The sequence below is a fragment of the Scophthalmus maximus genome, chromosome 20, assembly GCF_022379125.1.
Source record: "Scophthalmus maximus strain ysfricsl-2021 chromosome 20, ASM2237912v1, whole genome shotgun sequence".
NCBI lineage: Eukaryota > Metazoa > Chordata > Actinopteri > Pleuronectiformes > Scophthalmidae > Scophthalmus > Scophthalmus maximus.
In genome coordinates this window covers 678,226-700,000 of record NC_061534.1, presented here as the reverse complement: position 1 = coordinate 700,000, position 21,775 = coordinate 678,226, and the positions used below count along the sequence as shown (strand labels likewise).

The 21,775-nt window shown below is 46.8% G+C and overlaps 4 protein-coding genes and 1 long non-coding RNA gene across 13 annotated transcripts in view; 3 read left to right on the top strand and 2 right to left on the bottom strand.

The window, feature by feature from the left end:
- Positions 1 to 4,148, bottom strand: part of LOC118284579 (protein FAM102A-like) — an 11,976-nt gene extending 7,828 nt beyond the window's left edge. For 2 of the 3 annotated variants that reach the window (XM_035607405.2, XM_035607406.2), the window contains exons 1-2: positions 3,895 to 4,027; positions 3,435 to 3,694 (exon numbers count right to left, since the gene is read on the bottom strand). In XM_035607405.2, the coding sequence (XP_035463298.1) occupies positions 3,435 to 3,580 (146 nt within the window). In that variant the 5' untranslated portion in view covers positions 3,581 to 3,694; positions 3,895 to 4,027. Of the gene's footprint in view, positions 1 to 3,434; positions 3,695 to 3,894 lie in introns of all 3 variants that reach the window. The other variant, XM_035607404.2, reaches the window with a different exon arrangement.
- Positions 2,640 to 4,938, top strand: LOC118284587. Its single transcript, XR_004784904.2, has 2 exons — positions 2,640 to 3,566; positions 3,918 to 4,938. It is a non-coding gene; the product is annotated as an uncharacterized LOC118284587 (long non-coding RNA).
- Positions 4,939 to 5,130: 192 nt separating this feature from the next.
- naif1 (nuclear apoptosis inducing factor 1) lies at positions 5,131 to 7,516 on the bottom strand. Of its 2 annotated transcripts, XM_047329473.1 has the most exons (4): positions 6,902 to 7,516; positions 6,211 to 6,261; positions 5,380 to 6,024; positions 5,131 to 5,343 (listed from the first exon to the last, which is right to left on the bottom strand). In XM_047329473.1, exons 1-3 carry the CDS (start codon positions 7,359 to 7,361, stop codon positions 5,420 to 5,422), a joined length of 1,116 nt encoding a protein of 371 aa, XP_047185429.1. In that variant the 5' UTR covers positions 7,362 to 7,516; the 3' UTR covers positions 5,131 to 5,343; positions 5,380 to 5,419. The 2 variants fall into 2 exon arrangements, with proteins under 2 accessions (XP_047185429.1, XP_035463300.2); XM_035607407.2 differs by having other exon boundaries at positions 5,131 to 6,024.
- A 683-nt stretch (positions 7,517 to 8,199) lies between these two features.
- Positions 8,200 to 17,031, top strand: slc25a25b (solute carrier family 25 member 25b). 6 transcript variants are annotated; one of them, XM_035607389.2, is made up of 11 exons: positions 8,200 to 9,692; positions 12,204 to 12,330; positions 12,481 to 12,568; positions 12,753 to 12,788; positions 12,974 to 13,085; positions 13,788 to 13,946; positions 14,035 to 14,187; positions 14,265 to 14,372; positions 14,470 to 14,637; positions 14,808 to 14,958; positions 15,089 to 17,031. In XM_035607389.2, exons 1-11 carry the CDS (start codon positions 9,441 to 9,443, stop codon positions 15,271 to 15,273), a joined length of 1,539 nt encoding a protein of 512 aa, XP_035463282.1. In that variant the 5' UTR covers positions 8,200 to 9,440; the 3' UTR covers positions 15,274 to 17,031. The 6 variants fall into 6 exon arrangements, with proteins under 6 accessions (XP_035463282.1, XP_035463283.1, XP_035463284.1 ...); XM_035607391.2 differs by lacking the exon at positions 8,200 to 9,692 and adding an exon at positions 11,222 to 11,582; XM_035607393.1 differs by lacking the exon at positions 8,200 to 9,692 and adding an exon at positions 11,607 to 11,986 and having other exon boundaries at positions 12,204 to 12,405.
- Positions 17,032 to 17,672: 641 nt separating this feature from the next.
- On the top strand, positions 17,673 to 21,607 carry uap1l1 (UDP-N-acetylglucosamine pyrophosphorylase 1, like 1). Its single transcript, XM_035607397.2, has 9 exons — positions 17,673 to 18,051; positions 18,448 to 18,652; positions 18,748 to 18,923; positions 19,001 to 19,173; positions 19,261 to 19,454; positions 20,185 to 20,325; positions 20,417 to 20,605; positions 20,973 to 21,039; positions 21,250 to 21,607. The coding sequence occupies exons 1-9, from the start codon at positions 17,772 to 17,774 to the stop codon at positions 21,334 to 21,336; spliced, it is 1,512 nt and encodes a 503-aa protein (XP_035463290.2). The 5' UTR covers positions 17,673 to 17,771; the 3' UTR covers positions 21,337 to 21,607.
- The last annotated feature ends 168 nt before the right edge of the window (positions 21,608 to 21,775 follow it).

Here is a 21,775-nt window from a genome sequence, read left to right as displayed (position 1 = left end):
ACTCCTCCCACTGGCCCGGGTCGTGACTCCTCCCATTGGCCCGGGCCGTGACTCCTCCCATTGGCCCGGGCCGTGACTCCTCCCACTGGGCGGCCCGCTCCGGGGGTTTCCACTCACTCTGCTGCTCAGATTGAAAACAGACGGGCGTCGTCGTCGTCGGGCTGCTTGATGTCGGCAAGACGTTTCTCTCATGATTTCATGGCAGCGCCGAGAAGTTTGGATTAAATGTTGCACATGATTATTAAAAGACTCTCTCTATATATGTATATCTATACATATTTTCATGCGTCACTCCATGAACCTGTGGCTCTGATGATGAGTGAAACAGCCCCAGAGGAGAAGGTCCTGGAGATCCAGGTCCTGCAGGGGATTTATTAATATTTCTGCTTGAGCATGAGCTTCTATATTCATAAGATCTTCTGTCGACTGAAGCCGTCGGTGGCTCGGATCAGTTAAACATTAAGAAACAAGATCATCATATTGATTCTTATCCTCCAACGTTCTCAAATAAAAAAACAACTGGTTCAGTTTTCATGTCATTTTAAATATGTTTCATTTTCCTAAAAACTTAGAAACTCTGTTTCACATCATTTATTTGAAAGAAGCTTGAAGACGCAAAGATCAGATCTTCTTCACGTCACCACTGATCATTCCCAGACTTCCTCATTTTTCTGCTCCACAGCTTCCACTTTCCTGACGTGTCGTATGAATTTGACTTGACTTTGTTTATTAACGCACGTCGGCGATAAGACAGGAATTCCTCTTATCTGGAGGTCGACCTGACGTGTGCAGCTCAGGAACAAACCCGGCGGCGGCGGCAGACCGAGCCGGGTGGAAACGGTCAGACAGGTTCTGCCACTTTCCGCCTCCACAAACACACCATTGTGCAGCAGGTTCGCACAGGCAACACATTCCTGCTCGACACGGCCGCTCGGACGCAGGCAGACGCCGAGGGGCCGTTCACCACCAGCTGGAATCTGTGAGCAATAAATCTAGAAGTTGTTAAGCTCCGTAAAAGTGTCCTGGATTCCAGGAAAAAGAAAACCCATAGAGGAAAATGATCATGAACCTCTATCAGACAACAGCTCTTCCTTAATGTAAGACCTCGCACCCTCTCACAGCAGGCGGCAGGCGGAGACCAAACACGGAGCAAAAAGGAGGCGGATGGTCTGACAGGTCACCAGACTCCAGAGTGGACCAACAGAACGTACGACTGGTCGTCACTCAGACCGTGTCAGTTGAGACCAGACTCCAGAGTGGACCAACAGAACACCCCTGGAGCACGACGTGCTACATGCTTCAGGTGGAAAGAGGGAACTTATTGTAAACTCCTCCAGCTTAGCAACTGTCACAGGGAATCATATTCTCCACTAGAACTCTTCAGTCCAAAGATCATGAGTCAGCACTGAAAACATGAAACCTGCGTGAGTCGTGGACAGATAAACATCTTGCTCCCCGACCTCACCTGCACCTGCAGCGTCTTCTTACATATCTGTTGCTAGTACCTAGATTTCAGGAGCAACCTGACAATTAAGACACGATGAATAAAAACAACAGCTGCTTTAAGCCAAGACCAAGAAACTGTTGACAGTTTGTCTGACAGAATCAGAACTGGCGGCAGCGCAGCGACGTTCCGTCTGTAGGAGGTCGAGCTCTGTGCAGAGGAACGTGACCAACAATGGGAGGTTTGAGTCGTTCAGACAAGAGCGGCATTCACCAGCCGTCAGTGAAGGTAACATCACAAGACAAGTGTGTGACACCAGGACCTTTGTCCGTCGGTCGTCTGTGGACCAGTGACGGTTTTTCGAGCAACAAGACATCGGCTGCAGCTGCAGGATCAACTTCCTGTGCCAGAGGCAGAAACACAATCAGACAGATGTACAGGTGTATAGATGTACAGGTGTACAGGTGTATAGATGTACAGGTGTATAGATGTACAGGTGTATAGATGTACAGGTGTATAGATGTACAGGTGTACAGGTGTATAGATGTACAGGTGTATAGATGTACAGGTGTATAGATGTACAGGTGTATAGATGTATAGATGTATAGATGTACAGGTGTATAGATGTATAGATGTATAGATGTATAGATGTACAGGTGTATAGATGTACAGGTGTACAGGTGTATAGATGTACAGGTGTATAGATGTACAGGTGTATAGATGTACAGGTGTATAGATGTATAGATGTACAGGTGTATAGATGTATAGATGTACAGGTGTATAGATGTATAGATGTACAGATGTATAGATGTACAGATGTATAGATGTACAGATGAATAGATGTACAGATGTACAGATGTATAGATGTACAGGTGTATAGATGTACAGATGAATAGATGTACAGATGTACAGATGTATAGATGTACAGGTGTATAGATGTACAGATGAATAGATGTACAGATGTATAGATGTACAGGTGTATAGATGTATAGATGTACAGATGTATAGATGTATAGATGTACAGGTGTATAGATGTATAGATGTATAGATGTACAGATGTATAGATGTATAGATGTATAGATGTACAGATGTATAGATGTATAGATGTACAGGTGTATAGATGTATAGATGTATAGATGTACAGATGTATAGATGTATAGATGTATAGGTGTACAGGTGTATAGATGTATAGATGTACAGGTGTACAGGTGTATAGATGTATAGATGTATAGATGTACAGGTGTATAGATGTATAGATGTATAGATGTACAGGTGTACAGATGTATAGATGTATAGATGTACAGGTGTATAGATGTACAGGTGTTTGGTCCTAGAGGAACCCAGAGCTCCTGACCCACCATTAGAAACAGAGGAGGACAGGAAGTAAACCTAGATCCTGCTCAGGTGAAGTTTCCTGGACTCCAGGGGGGAAAGGTCAACAAAGGAAACTGACTATGAACCTTTATCCTAAATGTACCGACTCTTAAAGGGGCAGTACGCCCGGTAAGGCTCTATAAACTGAAAAACAAAGAACGTGGTGCAGACCTCACCTCACCACATCTCTCCCCGACGCCTGCAGACACGTGCTCGTCACAGACGCTACGACTCAGAGAATCAACAGTTTCATCTTTCATAGAATCAGATCGTGTCCAGTTGGACATGACATTCGTTTTGAGGACACTTTTGTCCAAAGCGACTTTCAATCATTCATTTTTTGGACTCATATCAGAGGTATGCCGGCAGCATTAAGGGATTTTAGCCGCACCCTGCTCGGGAATCAAACCCTCGACCTTCCGTCAGCGGTGTAACACCACTAAACTACACCAGCTGCCTCCTACTGGACCTGGTGCGGGCCCAGAAACTGTCACACAGGATGATGATGTTCACATTGTCACTGATTTTCCAGACATCATGGATCATATTATCATATTAGACCCTTCATATCAGAGCTGTTCCACGAGGAAGTGGTTGGTGAGTGTGTTTTAAATACCTGGAGGACGAGATGGCAAAGTCTCCCCCGTCCACCAGCCGGATCTTACAGAACAGAACCCCGTTGACGAACGGCACGGCGGTGAGCTCCTCCAGCGTGAAGTGCACCTGGAACTTGAACTTCTTCTTCTTGGTGAGGAAGGACATGGTCCCTCTGGAGGGAGGGGCGACGGTGATGAATGATAATAATAATAATGATAATAATAATAAATGTCTTTAAGGAGAATCCTTCTGCTCCTCCAGCTGAATCATCTCTGGAGTCTGGAAGAAAAGAAAAGTTTGTTATCCAACAATATGAATTTGACTTTTATTTTCATCTGCATGTTCAGGTTTATGCAGAAATAAGATCATGTGATTCTTCCCACATTATAGATATCAGACAACACATCACACATATTAGTTATTACAGTATAAAACAGTCTGTTCAGATACTTTGACACATTGTCTTTCTCTCCTCTCACGTTACGTGACGCTCCCGGTGCAGAAGCTGCCACGCAAACATCCAAACGCTCCGTGACTCAACTGAGCCTCGAGCTGTCTCCGAACCCTCAGACCCACCGTCCCGTCCCGTCCCGGCCCGTCCCGTCCCGGCCCGTCCCGTCCGGTCCCACGGAGCCGCCGGAGGAGGAGGAGGAGGAGGAGGAGTCCCGGTTCTCGACCGCTGCTCCGCTTCAACACATCTTCTGCACCAACTTCTCCCTGTTCACCGGAGTTATGGAGATTCAGTCCGCGCGGGTCCCTGAACGCCTCACAGCCTAGGGACCGTCCACAAAGTGTTGAGCGGAGGCGAACGAAGAGGAGAAAACGAGGGGAACCGAAAAATATATAAAACACCAATATTACTGTTTCTCATAATAATAATAATAATAATAATTAAAACAATTAACTCCGAATCAGAAATAATCTCAGCATCAGAAATAATCTCCATCCACACCAGAAAACACTTGTCACATGATCATTCACGTACACTGGTCATGTGGTGTAAACAGGAAGTAGATTGTTGCTTAGACACAGAAACTCCTCTGAAGGAGGAACAGCGATGGTGAGAAGTCAGAGCAGGAACTGTTGCTGACAGGAAATGTCAGCGACGTCGAGTCGTCACGTCCAGCGGATAGCGAGCGAACGTTAGCGCTCACTAGCGGTCGTGTCGTGGCCCCCTGGTGGTGAACGGCCTCACCAGCAGCTGCTCTGTAAAAGTGACTGAGGTTCGGTTCTGACCCGTAAACGTTGTGACGACCACGAGGAGACGGAACAACGTTCTTCACTTGTAAACGTTAATTATAGTTGATGCATTTCAAGTTAAGAGATTTACAGATTTGATTTTCACCAATTTTAATATTCCTTAATTGTCATTTTGCTCTTTTAAATGATTATTACTTCCTGTTCTTGTGGCCACAGACAATTTGAGTTACGGGAATGTTTTGTCGGATCTCTATCTGGGAATTTTATTTTCTGTATTTTTACAGTGTAAATCTAATCTAATCTAAGTAAACAAAATCCACACATCTTTGATATTCCAATTTTAAAAGAATAAGACACATTTATGAGACTTACCTCTGCACCGCTGCTCTACCAGTGGTTAACCTGGTAGCACACAGCGACCTCTGCTGGTCGGTCGTGAGTGATGCAGTCTGAAGGGACAAACGCAGGCGGCTGAACATTTTTATTTTGTTGTGAAGAAACAAACTGAGTCCAGGTTTAAACCTTAATGAGAATTTAATCCTCAGATCACGTCAGAGTGAAGATGAAAACATCTGAACGATTGTGATCAATAACATCAACTAAAAAAAAATACATAAAAAAATGTTCTCAACAAAATCTTTTGCTTCTTCAAAATTGTAAAACATAAGTAAAATTTTGTACATCATACACGCTCCTTAAGGCAACTGCTTTTCATTGTCCTCTGAGGCCACACACACACACACACACACACACACACACACACACACACACACACACACACACACACACACACACACAGAGAGTCTACTGCGTCTCCTCAGCCGTCTGTGGTGCAGCAGGAGGAGGAGGAGGAGGAGGCGCCGGTGGCGTTCTGGGCCGGTTCTGCTCATCCGTCCCCGACCCGTCCGTCACCGCTGCTGCTGCTGCCGTCGCCGTCGAGCTGCTCGGGTTCGCCGCCTCCGTCCCGCTCTGCAGGAACTTCCTCAGGTCCTTGAGCGTGGGCCGGAGCATCTGCACCAGCGCCAGCAGGGCGGCCTGCGTGCCCTCCAGCGCCAGCGCCTGTCGCTCCTGGGCGAACGCCTGCGCCTCCTGCGAGCGCCGCATCATCTGCAGCAGCTCGTTCTGGCCCTCCAGGTGCTGCGCGATCTGCCGGATGTGCACGTTGGTGACGCGCTGCTCCTGCAGCAGGCGGGCGGAGTTCAGGGCGATGCGGCTCTTCAGCTCCTGCGGTTTGGCGCAACCCTGCAGGGGAGGAGGCAGCGGCGAGGAGGCCGAGGACGAGGCCAGCATCTCCACGGGAGCCTCGACCACCGCCGCCGTCACCACGGTGGCAGCGGAGTCGGCCCCTACGGTGGTGGTGCAGTACTCCACCACGCCGCCGTCCTCCAGGGCGTGGAACGTGGTTTCAGCTGGAGACAGGACGGAGAAACTCAGTCACCTTGGACGAAGAGTTTGTATGTTTCCATTCAGATACACGATTTTGGATTTATTTTTGCCTATATCTGATAAAACAGTGGCTGTGTCGAAAGTGTTCGGGACAATAACTTGGTGCAGGTATGAAGATATTTGCCCGCGAGAAGAAAACAACATCTCACCGTTCAGAGGCTTTGATTCGTCACAGACCGTCTCTGATCCTCCGGGCAGAGCTGGAACAACAGAGACACAAACACTGAACGTGATGAAAACATGTCTGCAGCCAAACATGGAACATTATTGTTTATGGTCTTTGTTATTCTTACTGCATTGTGCTTGTAATTTTATCTTATTTACCTTAGATTCTGTTTTTATTCAACTTTATTCTATTATTAATGGAGCCCGACCGATATGGAATTCTTGGGGGGCCATGCCGATATCGATATTAGGGAGAACAAGATTTTATGATACCGATGTATAGTATTAATCTGTGAATGATTCCTAAAACGTCGTTATCCAAACTTTATGAAAAAATTAATTGTAATGAGGCTTGATATTTTAGTTTAACCATAAACTTGGTCATAAATAATAATAACTATAAAGAAAAAGAACACACAAATATAAAGAACTTGAATCAAGAAAATGAACCTGATTATATTTAGAGTCAATGTAAACATATATTCAAAACATTGTTCTGCATTATTTATTCTGTACTGTACAATAAAAGATTTAATATCGCTAAACATAAGCGCTGATCCCCACGTGTCATATCGGCCGATATTATCTAATATTAATGCATGTTCGTATTCGCACATGTTGAGTGACAGACTTCAAAACACACGTGAAGCCTCCGTCTGTTTTCAGGACACCCACCCTCCGTCAGGGTGACGGTGGTGACGGTGGCGGCGGCGGAGTCCACCGTCACCGGCAAACTCATCTCCGCGTCCGAGTCGCCGCCCGCCGGCAGGCTGATGATGGTCGCCTCGCCGAGCAGGTTGCAGATGCGCTGCTGCATCGCGGTGAGGATGACGGGCACCGGCGCGCAGTCGGCCGCGGTGCCCTCGATGGCGGCGCGCGCCTGCGCCACCTTGCGGCGCACCTCCGTCTTCATGTCGGACCACTTCTTCTTGACCTCGGCGAGCTCGCGCGGGCAGGTGGTGACGGCGTTCACCTTCCGCAGGATCTCGAGCCACGCGTGGTTCTTCGCCATGTGCGTGACTCCCGCGTTGAAGTGGTTGACCAGCGTGTGTTTGTGCTTCTCGATCTCCTCCACGATGATCTCCACCTCCCGCTCGGAGAAGTTCATCTTCCTCTTCTTCGCCACCGACACCATCGCTGCACAGAAGCGTCCGCAGCGCAGGTAATTGTGCGTATCGTACGCAAAGATCGTGGCGGATTTACTCCGCGGATGTGCGCAACGTTGATGGCTTCCAGAATCGGCTTCTTCTCCAGACCGACAACGCTTACGTAGCTGCGCCCCTGGGGGGAGGCCCCGCCCACTCGCTACCCTCCCATTGGTCGGGTGTCTCGCGGTCACGGTCGATCCTCTGCTGCTATTGGCTCAGCCGACACGTCGATCACCCGACGCGCCACACAAACTATGTGTTTCAACCAGAGAAGATCTCCATGCTGTTATTTTATTGACGTCTGACTTAATAAATCTGACCAACTCCTCTTGTAGCATTCTATTATTTCATCTTCATCCTGTTCACAACTTTATCTTCATCACATTTATTTCAGTGTTTTGTTATTTCATCTTTATCTTTGTTTCATGTCTTTTACGATTTTATTGTTTTATCTTTTTCACACTTTGTTTTTAATTTTTACAATTCTATGTTTCTTTTCTGTATTATTTTATCTTTATATTTTACCTTGTTCCCAAATTTTTCCAAATTTTTCACATTTATTTTAGTATTCTTTGATTTCATCTTAATCTTTTTCTCATCCTCATTATTTTACAATTCAGTTTCTATTCTACATTCTATTATTTTTCTTTTTTCTTTTTGTCATATCTTGTGTCTCTAAATATGTTATCTGTATATTTTTCTGTTTCTTTGTTTATCTTCCTTTGGTGTTTCCTCATTTCAAATTTATCAGATTTACAACCTCACTTCCTGTTGAAATCACTTGACTTTGAGTGGATTTTTAAATTTTATTTTATTGTTTTATTGCTTGTATTCTGTAAAGCACTTTGTGTAACACTGTTTGTATGAAAAGTGCAAAACAAATAGAGTCTGATTGATTCATTGATTTAGTTTGAACACAGACTTTACAGGAAAGATCTGAAAATCAACACAAAACAAACATTAAACAACATAAAAATAAAGACGAGAGAAAGATTTTGTGTGAGAGAAGAGAAAGATAAGATTTACATGAATTTATATAATTTAAGTCATATCTACAAGTTATTCAATTTTAGGAATTAGAAAAAAAATTGTGGAAGTTGATGAAAAATTATGAAAAGTTAAAAAATGATATTCTTATTTTTCTCAAGTTACATGGTCCAAATGAACAATAAAACAAAAACAATAGTGAACACTTTAAACCCCTAAATTATTCAGAGCTGAAAATCTCATTTACATTTTTTCATACAGACTGTGACGATGTTCACACGCTCCAGGAAACTGTGGATTTAATAACACGTTAGATTTATTAAATTAAAGTGTTATCATCTGTGAAATAAATGTATTGTCTGGATGTAATTCACTTAAAAGTTGCAGTAAAAGGAGGGAAATTATCTTCCACTACATAGAACATATGTGAAACAAAAGAATGAATCTGTGTTCATGTGTAAACAGCAATTTTTTTTTAATTCTCATTAATTATGAATTAATTCATTCTTTTCTGTCCCCTTCTTGTGCATGTATGACCCTAGAACAGTAGTGACGTCATAATCTCGCGACACGCGGCGAGACTTCATACACCGGCTTCCCGGAGCCACATCTCTCTCTCTGCTCTCATCGACCCGTCGAGTGAACGGCGCTGAACACCGGTACGAACATCTTCTCCGAGACGATCTTTGAATCGGGAAACCGTATCGGCGGCGATGTGCGACACTCGAGATCCGTCCGGACTCGAACTCGCGGCGCCGTGGACGCGTCTGTCGGGAATGTGACACCTCGGGGCTCCCTCGGTTCACCGGCCTCTGTCAACGGTCACGTTCAGTCACCGGCGAAAAAGAGTCTGTGAACGGGTCAGAGAGCGAACCGGTGAACCGGGGAACCGGGTCAGAGAGCGAACCGGCTTTTGCGTTCGGTGCCGGGGCTCAGACTGACACGTGACGCCGGCGCCGGTCGCCGCCTCCTCCTCTTCTTCCTCCTCCTCTTCCTCCTCCTCCTCCTCCTCTTCCTCTTCCTCCTCCTCTTCCTCCTCCTCCTCTTCCTCCTCCTCCTCCTCCTCCTCTTCCTCCTCCATGCTCCACCAGTGTCGGTCCTCGGACTCGCAGCCGGGGGTCGACCCGGGCAGCTGCGGCGGACCCGCCGAGGAGGACCCCTCGTCCCCGGAGCCGGCGGGGGGTGGTGCCCCGGGTCAGTCCGAGCAGGACCACCGGATGAAGGTTCTGTTCCAGGTGCTGGACGTGAACGGAGACGGAGGAATCTGTGTGAACGACCTGACGATCGGGCTGAAGAAGCTCGGGGTTCACCGAACCGAACACGAGCTGATGGTGAGTGGATCGGAGATCGGACCTATCCTGGGGCAGGACGTGATCACGTGTCAGTTCGATCTGGAGTTGGTGGTGAAGAAACAATACATCTGATGTAAACACGATCTCATTTGTCTGACAATTGTCTCACTTATACCAGGAAATAAAAATAACTTTTATAGCAAAAAATGTAAACATTTTTATGCCAAATTTACAAATAAGTAAATTCGTGTCTACTCGCGTCCGGCTACGAGAATAACATGAAGTTCGCTCCATAAGCTTCATTCGCTCGAGTTGAAATATGTGAACTCGAGCAAAATATTAATTTGTGTTACGCGATGTCCCAAAAACCAATTAGCATTGAGATCCCCCGACATTACTGTACGTCCACGTCCAACAGACAACGGGCGGACGTTTTACTCCACGAGTAAATATTAACGATGTGGAGGCCAAACTCACCTGAGTAACGCAACGCAAAGAAACAATTAGCTTCTTGTTTGGTGTGAATGCAGCATAAGACGTTGTCATCAAACCCTTATGACAAAGAAATGTAATTGAGTCTTGAAATTTTACAGTTACAAATTAAATTTATTATGAATAACTTATTATGAATAATTGTCTATTAACGTTTATAAATTACGTCTGCAAATATTAACATGGATACTGATTTGTCTGTGAAAGACTCATATCGGCCAAAAGTAAATGTTTTTAACGTTTACAACGTTTACTTTGCTTTTGTATTTTGGTCCATACTGCAGCCAGCCACCAGGGGGCGTTCAGGATGACTTTGAGGAGCCGTCATGTCGTCCATCTTTGTTTACAGTCTGTGGATGAGTACAGGCAGGATGAGTTGCTCAAAGTACAGTCGGTCCATATACATCTGTTAAAGTTGTGTATGAAGCTCATGTGTGATGCTGCTGTGATATAGCTGGACGTCTCCATGCAGCTCGTTAGGTTTTTTTTTTGACGGCGTTGCGTTCTGCTTGTTAACATCCTGAGATATGATCTTCATATAGAGTCTGTGAGCTGAAGTATCTGCCGGAGTTCGGAAACACTCACGTCAGGAGACAGAAACTCCTCCTCTTCCTGTTTCTGTCAATAATCATTTACACTGGGATCAATAAACTCGTCAGTCAGGAAAACTGCTCAGCGAAGACTCTGCTGTTGTTCCTCAGCTGCAGGAAGTCAGGACATGAGGAGAATTCAAATGTGACGGAGCGCTGGGAGGAGGGAGGGAGAGAGGGAGGAATGATGGATGGAGAGAGGGAGGAGGGAACATCACTCAGCAGTTTCTCTCCTGTGACCGAGGGAAGCCCTCTGCTTCACCCTCCCCCCTCCTCCTCTCGCTCCTCGATTGGCCGAGGGTCTCGTTCCCCGGCTCCACAGTCGGACCTGCCAGTGTCGGCTGCAGCGATTGGCCGAGCTCAGCTGCAGTGAGGCTGCAGATTCCTGCAGGTTTCACTGTATCTGCATCTCTCTTCTTCCTCCTGCTGCTGCTGCATCGTTTCGTCAGCGAGTCATTCACAGTGTGAACGACGAGGAACTGATCGTGTCTCAGAAGTGGGAAGGATTAACTCTGGGTTTGTCCTGCGGCGCTGGAAGCTGTGGAGCTGAGCGTCGGTCGTCCACTGTGGGATTAGAAAGAGAAGAAGAAGAAGAAGATCTACTGCCTCATGTCGTCCTCAGCCTCAGAGTAAAGATCCGTGAACCTCAGTTCTTCTGACGATGCTGCAGAACAGGATTCTGAGTCTCCTGCACCGCAGCCTCGGTGGCGACGTCGCTCAGTGTGAACCTGCGCAGACAGAACGTAGAGAAGATGCTGAAGAAGAATCCTCAAGCTGCGGTGACGTCGCTGCAGAGAAGAAGAGCTCGGTGTCAGTGCTGGTGGCTGCGCCTGCAGAGCTGCAGCAGGTAGAGTGACGCAGACGACGGGTTCATAACCGCCGGTTCATAACCGCCGGTTCATAACCGCCGTCACGTTATTATAGTTCACAAACTGTAGCTGAGCAACTCATCGGGATAATCACTGTTTGTAGATCTACTGCTCTGTACTTATTTCCCTGACGTCGGTTCACTGAGCTGACTCTTCTCCTCGACCTCACCGTTTCTCTCAGTTCCGACCTCAGCTGAGCAGCTGCTAACCTTTGACCTCTGCGGTAGAAGTGTTCCTCCACTTCCTGCAGAGCAGACCTACATGTTTGTTCTGTGAACACTCAACAGCTCTTCCGACCCCCGGTCAGTGTGTCTTCACGTTCCAGTGAACTCTTAGTTCATCGCAGGAACTCTGATGTGGAGGCACAAAGATATAACGAAACGTAAGAGATAAAACGTGATGAAGTGGTTCAACCTGCAGCAGAGTCAACAGAGCCCAGATGGTGGGAGTCGATGGAAGCTCTGAACTCTGCTGCTGTTTGTCACACTCTGTCTGTAATAACAGTCGATCAGCTGTGGAGATGATTCTACTGTCCGTACAGCGAACGCAGCCTGTTTTATTGAAAACGCTCGTTGCTCTCTTCTCGTCTCTTCTCACAGAAAATAGTGAAGGCGGGCGACAAAGACCTGGACGGACAGTTGGACTTTGGGGAGTTTGTTCATTATCTCCGAGACCACGAAAAGAAACTGCGTCTGGTATTCACGAGTCTGGACAAGAAGAATGACGGTGAGGAATCTCGTTAGTGTCCACGTCTGCTGTGGATCTGGATCCTTCAGTCGAATCATGAAACCTCACCGGCGGGTAAAAACCCACCTGATCTGTTCGGAGCCTGAACTGTTCCATGATCCAGTGAATGATTCATTTCTTGTGCTACAGGTCGGATCGACTCCCAGGAGATAATGCAGTCGCTGCGTGACCTGGGAGTGAACATCTCCGAGGAGCAGGCGGAGAAGATCCTCAGAAGGTGAAGATCCACAGTTTCAGCGAATCACAACGTGTTGTTCACCGCTGCTCGTCCCTCCTCACCACCTCCAACTGGTTCCCAGTTCAGGATGATCATGCTTGTGTTGTCATGTCTCAGTGTGAATCTGGTCTAGTTCCTCTAACCTCCTGTCTGTCTGTCTGTCTGTCTCTATTGCTGCTCTCAGAATAAGGAGGGGTCACTTCTGGGCCCCTGTCCTGTAGTAAGTAGTGGCCTCGCCAGTCTGTCGCTCACCAGCTGCTACTCATTCTCCCTGTTTGCTTCCAAAGGAATAACTACATAATAATGTAACAGTAAAAACACAGTCACAGAGACGTAACTGTGCATGTGTAGCACAACTGTCACGTTCATAAGGTTCAAAACGCCCATGTCCTCTTCCGTCCTCAGCATGGATAAAAACGGCACCATGACGATTGACTGGAACGAGTGGCGAGATTATCACCTCCTGCATCCGGCCGGCAACATTCCCGAGATCATCCTCTACTGGAAACACTCCACGGTGATGTCTCCTCCTACCTACCCATCCACCTACCTACCTACCTACCCATCCACCTACCTACCTACCTACCTTCCTACATACCTACCCATCCACCTACCTACCTACCTACCCATCCACCTACCTACCTACCTACCCATCCACCTACCTACCTACCCATCCACCTACCTACCTACCCATCCACCAACTTACCTACCCATCCACCTACCTACCTACCAACCTATATACCTACCCTGCCCTACTCTACCCTAACCTACCTACCTACCTATCCACCTACCTACCTACCCATCCACCTACCTACCTACCAACCTATATACCTACCCTGCCCTACTCTACCCTAACCTACCTACCTACCTATCCACCTACCTACCTACCTACCCATCCACCTACCTACCCATCCACCTACCCACCTACCTACCCATCCACCTACCTACCTACCTACCTACCTACCAACCTATATACCTACCCTGCCCTACTCTACTCTAACCTACCTACCTACCTATCCACCTACATACCTACCCCACCTACCTACCTATGTACCTACCTACCTACCTACTAACTTTGTTACGGTTGGCGATATATGAATAAAGTCCCTGCGTGTGGTAAATTTTTACCGACTGATACTCTGAAAGTTTAATCCCCTAATCCTCTCTAGAGGATATTCCCAGATGTCACCTGACTGAAGCCGCTTCATTTTCTTCTCAGATCTTTGACGTTGGCGAGAGTTTGCTGGTTCCTGATGAGTTCACGGCTGAAGAGAAGCAAACAGGGATGTGGTGGCGACATCTGGTGGCCGGAGGAGGAGCGGGCGCCGTGTCTCGAACCTGCACCGCCCCACTGGACCGTCTGAAAGTGTTAATGCAGGTAACAACCCGACACGACACGACAGCAGCTCGTAGACGAACTGAACAGACGGATGTGTGAAGACTCACTGACTCTCCGTCCTGCTCAGGTTCACGCCTCCAAGAGCAACAGCATGCACATCAGTGGAGGCTTCACCCACATGATCCGAGAGGGCGGAGTCAGGTCGCTGTGGCGAGGCAACGGCATCAACGTCATTAAAATCGCTCCGGAGTCGGCGATTAAGTTCATGGCCTACGAACATGTAGGTAATTCTGTCTGTTTTTCTGTTGCGGCTTAACAACAAGAATAAAAAAAATAAAATCATCTCCTGCCTGTCAGATTAAAAGACTGATGGGAAGTAACCAGGAGACGTTGGGGATCACGGAGCGACTCGTGGCCGGTTCTCTGGCCGGAGTGATCGCTCAGAGCAGCATCTACCCCATGGAGGTGAGGCGGCCGCTGGTATTCTGTGGTCATAAGGAAAAAATATGAATTCTGTCGTCACCTGTCAGGCATCTCTGACATCACTTCCTGTGCTCCTCAGGTGCTGAAGACCCGGATGGCCCTGAGGAAGACAGGTCAGTACTCGGGCATCTGGGACTGTGCCAAACGGATATGTCGGAGAGAAGGAGTGGCGGCCTTCTACAAGGGCTACGTCCCCAACATGCTGGGAATCATCCCGTACGCCGGGATCGACCTGGCCGTCTATGAGGTGTGTGTGTGTGTGTGTGTGTGTGTGTGTGTGTGTGTGTGTGTGTGTGTGTGTGTGTGTGTGTGTGTGTGTGTGTGTGTGTGTGTGTGTGTGTGTGTGTGTGTGTGTGTGTGTGTGTGTGTGTGTGTGTGTGTGCGTCCTCTCTCACTCTGACCCGTTTCCTCTCTCAGACTCTGAAGAATTCGTGGCTGCAGCGTTTCGCCACCGACAGCGCCGACCCCGGTGTGTTCGTGCTCCTCGCCTGCTGCACCACGTCCAGCACGTGTGGTCAACTCGCCAGTTACCCACTTGCCCTCGTCAGGACCCGCATGCAGGCGCAAGGTCGGTCGCTGCTGCTGCAGCTGCAGTTTGGATATGAAGAGTTATTGTACATTAATGTCAGAAGGTTTGATTGAGATGATCTTAGTAGAGATGATTTTAATACCTGCGGTTTGTTCCCCGTGTGCCTCAGCGACTGTGGAACGAGGTCCTCAGATGAGCATGATGGGCCTGTTCAGACACATCGTCCGGACCGAGGGGCCAACGGGACTCTACCGGGGCCTCGCCCCCAACTTCATGAAGGTCCTCCCCTCCGTCAGCATCAGCTACGTGGTGTACGAGCACCTGAAGATCACGCTGGGCGTCCGCTCACACTGACGGACGGAAGGAAGGAACCACCAGACCAAAAGGTCGGAAGACTGGAAATCTTTAAGAAACGAGCAGCTGGAGATTCTACACAATGAAGTGAAATGATGAAACTCCACAGTTTGAAGGACGAAGGTGAGATGCGACGTGAGAGGATGAAGTCTTTCTGAGGAGGAGGAGCTTGTTGTTTGCTGTTATTGTGATCTTTCCTTTAGCGAATCAGCTGTTAGCTTTGTTTTAGGAAAACTAAAGTTTACATTGTGTTTTTACTGGAGGACCAGTAGAAATGTGCCTGACTGAGCTGCTGGTCTGTCAGAGAAGAATGTTTCTGTTGAAGGGCTTCGCTTCATCGCCGAGCGACCGGGACTCACGAATCCTCACGAATCCTGAGGCTGAGGTGAATCTGTGAACTCGCTGTGAGCACGTAACATTCTCCACAGCGTCGATCACGCACTCCTCAGATATCAGTCCGCTACATATCATGATGTTTAACACAATGTTAAAGGAAGTAGGAATATTCAAGGATCCGGTTTGAACATGGACCCATGATTCTTTCTGATTTAACAGTTGTCCAATTATGATACAACTTGATTTTTTCTTTTTATTTGTGATGAACAATCTGCAACAGTAGCCTGGAAATATCTGATTTTGAAAACATCAGTTAGAATAAGATAAATAATATGGTAAAATAATATAGTCAAATTAAGGAAAATATTGTCAAATAGACTCTAAATTATGATTTAATTTTCCTCCATTGCAACTTGATTCCTGCACAGTAGTGTCAGATGTTCAGCATGTTCACTTTCACTAAATTAATATCAATGAAAAACAATATACAGTAGTGTTTTTGCTTCAGGAGAAACTTTCTGACAATGATTTAAAGTTTTAAGTTTTTGAAATGCAGTTAAAAGCTGGATCCTTAACATTTAAGCACCGAGACATTTCCCAGTCAGACGATGTCAACACTCAGTCACGTGTTGGGACGTCCCGGCGGAGGATCGGTGCCTTGTGGAGTCTGTGGGACGGTGACGCACTTTAATCTGCTTTAATAATCCCTGTGAATAGTTTTTATTTATTGTTGTATTTATTTATTTATTCTTTCAAAATGACGAATGATCTTTGAAGATGTGTCGGCTGTTCTGAATCATTCCTGCCACAGAATTTTATGAATTATTGTTTTTAATACACACAAACAGTTTGTGAAATAATGGAAGAAATTCTCAAAACTCAGCTCGCTCTGGATGAAGTTTTCTGAGTCCTTTAAAAAACAATTCATAAAAAATGACTTGAATATTAATAATGTAATAATCCGAGGTGTAATGGAACGCATCATCACATTCGTTCATTCACAGGTTTGGAAGTTAACGTCTCCGTCCCTCGTAGCTCCTGTCGCTTCCCGACTCCGCTCGCTCCGATATTAGAAAGGCACAAATATGATTTCAGAATGAAAATGTTTTCCATCATTTGTTTCTCTAATGTCTTGAAAGGCTCCCTCGCTGTACGTTGTGGTTCTGACCCAGCGTACAGTAAACTATACAAACTGAATGATACAGTGTATATTAGTGAATGGTGGCATATTTACAAAAGGCATTCAGTATATATATTTATAATATATATATATTTCTATTTTATTTTATTATGCTCGCAGTAAGTGACAGAGATGTGAGAGTATGTGACTTCTTTGACAGTAGCTGAGTGTAGATGGATCCGCTGAGAGAATATTTATGCTTGTTTGAGATCAGCTGTTGAATAAACGAGTTCAGCACTGAACTGTCGACTGTTTTCATTTGGGTTTTATTTCATATTTAACTCTTTATTATCTGTGTCATAAAAGGTAAGACATGTAGGAACACGTGTCCCATGAGGAAACACTTTTAGTTTCTGTACAAGTTCAAAAAATATCACTAAATATCTTTAGTTTTTTTAATAAATGTCAACACTTAATCTGACCTGTCATAAATCCTCCATCATGAAGGTTGTAAACTAACATGATTGAGTGATTAATTATCAAATTATGGATATTAACCATGTTGAGGCTGCAGACTCATACACATGGTTGAGGTATAGAAGCGGATTACATCATCGGATTATGAAAAACCAAGTGACAGACCAGATTACATTTGAAAAATGTGTAATAAGATTAAAGATACATTGTCAAGGATTATTATTTTGATTGTCTTTAAGATATGGCAACTTTGAAATCACGATTTTTAATATAATTCTTAGTCTTTTTTATTTGCATTGAAAATGTTTTAGTTTATGTTTAGACTTGAAAAGAATAATATATATATATATATATATATATATATATATATATATATATATATATATATATATATATATATATATAAAAGCAGGACTTCCTTCTGGATCCCGGAGCTGCTCCGGTCACGAGTTGCTCGTGACACGGGCTCACTTCCTCCCCGGACCGGACAGAGAGCTCGTCGTCAGTCGGTCGCTCGTCGCTCGTCCGTCGGTCGCTCGTCGGTCGCTCGTCGCCGACTCGCAGCATGTTCCCTCTGGAGCGGGTGCAGCGGAGCCTGGAGCGCGCGGGGCAGACGCACGTCCTGCGGTTCTGGCCGGAGCTGGATGAGCGGGACCGGGCTCGTTTCCTCCAGGAGCTGACCCAGCTGGACCTGGGGGGCCTGGGGGGCCACTGCGAGCGGGCGGCGGCGGCTGCGGCGGCCCCCCCCGCCAGCCACGACCGAGGCGTCGAGCCGCTTCCCCCGCAGCTCGTCGGCAGCTCGAGGAGAAGCGACGCGGAGAGTCTCGGGTCCTGGGAAGAGGAAGGTGAGAGGGGCCGCGGGCCCCCGGGCCCCCCCGGGCCCCCCGGGCCCCCCCGGGCCCCTGGCAGGGAGGACAAGTTGAGACTCAGAACAAAACAAGAGTCCGGTCGATATGAACCGTTCTCAGTATGGACGTTTATGTTTGCTGATATGAAAACTGTTCAGAATAAACAAAGCAGACGAGATGAGCATGTATCCTCATGTGTATCTATAGACATTTGATATAATATTTGTGGTTAGACGGTCAAATATCAAGCCTCAATTACATTTCTTTGTCATAACAACATCTTCGCAATCATTATCAATAATATAGCTGGGAAATATCAGAAGCTGGAAAATTCATGAAGTTCACCACATCCTCCAGCTGCTGACGTCACTGCTCCTTTGTTTCCCCTGTCAGGGCTGCTGCAGATCTCTGAGAACCGAGTCGGGGTCCTGCTGCTGGCCGGGGGGCAGGGGACGCGTCTCGGCGTTCAGTATCCCAAAGGGATGTACGACGTCGGGCTGCCGAGCGGCAAAACCCTGTATCAGATCCAGGCGGAGCGCATTCGAAAGATCCAGCAGCTGGTGGACGTGAAGCGCGGATCCAAGTGCACCGTCCCGTGGTGAGATTACAGGACACATCTGAACACGTGGGCTACTTGAAATTATCAATAAGCTGCAGTCTAATATCGAAAACTTTCCCGTTGCTCATCGGCAGGTACATAATGACCAGCGAGTTCACTCTGGCTCCCACGGAGAAGTTCTTCCAGGAGAACGACCACTTTGGTCTGGAGCCATCGAACATCGTGATGTTTGAGCAGAGGATGATCCCAGCGGTGACCTTTGATGGAAAGGTCATCCTGCAGGGTAAAGGGAAGGTCGCCATGGCTCCGGGTGAGTACAAGATCCAGGCACCTGTAGCAGTAGGGGAACCGGGATCGTCGGGATCATGACGATGTTTCTCCTGTCAGACGGTAACGGTGGACTGTACCAGGCGCTGGTGGACAACAAGGTGCTGGAGGACATGAGGAGGAGGGGGGTGGAGTACCTGCACGTGTACTGCGTGGACAACATCCTGGTCAAGATGGCCGACCCCGTGTTCATTGGGTTCTGCGTGAGCAAAGGGGCCGACTGCGGAGCCAAGGTAGGTCACGTCTCTTCTGGACTGAGAACAAAGCACAAACATGCAAACTGCAACTCCACCTTCTTCCTCGCCTTAATCCCGCGTCAGGTGGTGGAGAAGGCGTTCCCTGCCGAGCCCGTAGGCGTGGTCTGCAGGGTGCAGGGTGTCTCCCAGGTGGTGGAATACAGCGAGATCCAGCCGGAGACGGCCGAGCTGCGAGGACCCGCAGGCGAGCTGGTCTACAGCGCCGGGAACATCTGCAACCACTTCTTCACCAGGGCGTTTCTGCAGGACGTGGCAGAGTGAGAGCATTATCTCGATCTTAAGAAAGTTCTCTATATTTGTATTTTATTTTTATTTATAGTCTGTGTGTGTGGTTAAAGTGTTGGCCCTTTGTCCTAAATGTACTGAAATCTCCTCAAGATATTGAGTTCCTGAAACAAATACTTCATCTTTGGTCTTGAGGAGCAGAAGAAACCAGCTGTATAAACAGAGTAGAACATTACAATTACGTCCAGAGAAGATTTTTAATATCTCGTTTGCTTCCTTTCACTCCAGAAATCAACATAATGTCACTTCCTGTTTATCTACTCGTAGACAACTGACCCCGTCAATGTGACTGTGTCTCCGTGACCCGTGACCCAGTCAGACAGACGCTTGTTTCTGTCAGTCATTGTGAAATTACAGGCAGCACTTCCTGTTTCGTTGCGTATTAACCCACAATGAAAATGTAAAACCATTGTGTGACGACAGCAATGTTAGTCCAGAACAACACGTGTAGATTTTCATGGTCCCCAGCAGATGATTTATGAAGATTTAGGTGAGTCCCTGCAGCGCCGTCTCTGGGCCAGAGTTTACACTTCACTACCTTTGGATCCTTTGGTCCCTGACACGTTATCTCAAAAACTATTGGCCAGATTTCCATAACACAGCTGTGGATCTTCACGCCCCCCAGAGGATAGACCCCTGTATGTCACCAACCTTCACATGTTGTTGGGTCCTGTTTAATGAAAATGTTTTTTTGTCTTCCAGGAAATTTGAAGGTCAACTCAAGCAACATGTTGCCCTCAAGAAAGTTCCTTTTGTGGACGCACAAGGAAATCAGGTGAAACCCGACAAACCCAACGGCATTAAGCTGGAGAAATTTGTATTCGACGTCTTCCCCTTTTCAAGGTATTTTTTTTATTGTTCCACAGAACATATAAAAAGAAGCGGCTCGTCATCACATTGTTAAAAAGTTAAACATTCACTTTGTGTTCTGAAGGAACTTTGTTGCGTTCGAGGTCGCGAGAGAGGAGGAGTTTTCCCCTCTGAAGAATGCCGACGGCGCGGCGACAGACAACCCGACCACGGCCAGGAACTCTCTGCTGACTCAGCACCGCCGCTGGGCCGAGGCCGCCGGAGCCGAGCTGCTGGACCAACACGGGAACGTCCTTCCTCCTGCGGACGACAGGTCAGAGGCAACGTTCCAGCAGCGTCACAGCTGATTCAGCTTGTGATGTTTTATGCTGAGGCGGAAGAGTCGCCTGCTGACTTCAACTTCAGCTTCCGACTCATCATATTTGTTAAAATGTGGAACTACTCCTTTAACTGTTGCTGTACTTCAATCCCTCTAACTGACATCCACAGATTTCCTCCTATCAAATTTGCTCTGTTGAAGTGATGTCGTGCGTCAGAGAGTCTCTGAATCAGTTGGTATCAAAACTGTGTGTGTGTGTGTGTGTGTGTGTGTGTGTGTGTGTGTGTGTGTGTGTGTGTGTGTGTGTGTGTGTGTGTGTGTGTGTGTGTGTGTGTGTGTGTGTGTGTGTGTGTGTCTACAGTGTATCAGCAGCAGACAGTCGTCCAGCTCAGTGTGAGATTTCACCTCTGGTCTCTTACTTCGGAGAGGTGAGAACAGACTCAAACTGAAATGCCTCCATTCCTCCGCCAGATCTCACAGAATCAGTCCTTCCTTTAGTAGTCGATTACTAATCGATTAACTGTTGCAGCTCTCGAAGGCGGTTGTTTATTTTGTGTTTTTATTCTGAGTAATATTTCTTCCTATGTGACTGAATAATATTAATAAAGTGTTGACCTCCGTGTCGCTGCCTGTGTCAGGGCCTGGAGCCGCTGCTGAGAGGCCGGACGCTGCTGACGCCGCTGATCCTGGACGAGAAACTGGCCAAAGATCTGCAGACGCAGTGACGCTGCTCTGATGTGTGATTGACAGCAGACATCTCAGAAGATGAAGAAGAAGACGATCAGCAATGAAGGCGCTTGGGAAGTTTCAACCCAAGAAGAATGAGAAACAGTTTGAACTTAATGTGAAAATCAAATCAAATGGTCGTTTCATTTCATTTCATCTATTGTAATAGTCACTTTTATAAGAGCAACAAATCGCAATGTGATCATTTGTCAAACTATTAAGGGAAATTAAACATTGTTTTATATATCTAATAAAAAGTTGTTTGAGGAATATTTTTTTCTGAGCATTTTCACACTGAGCCACAAAAATGTATAATTCATGTGAAATCCCAGTAGAAGCCCGTTATAAGGAAAAGACTTCACATGACTTAATGTAAGATAATGTCCATAATGATTCAATGTCAGGTCTGATTCTTTCACAGGTTGTTTATGAAGAGAC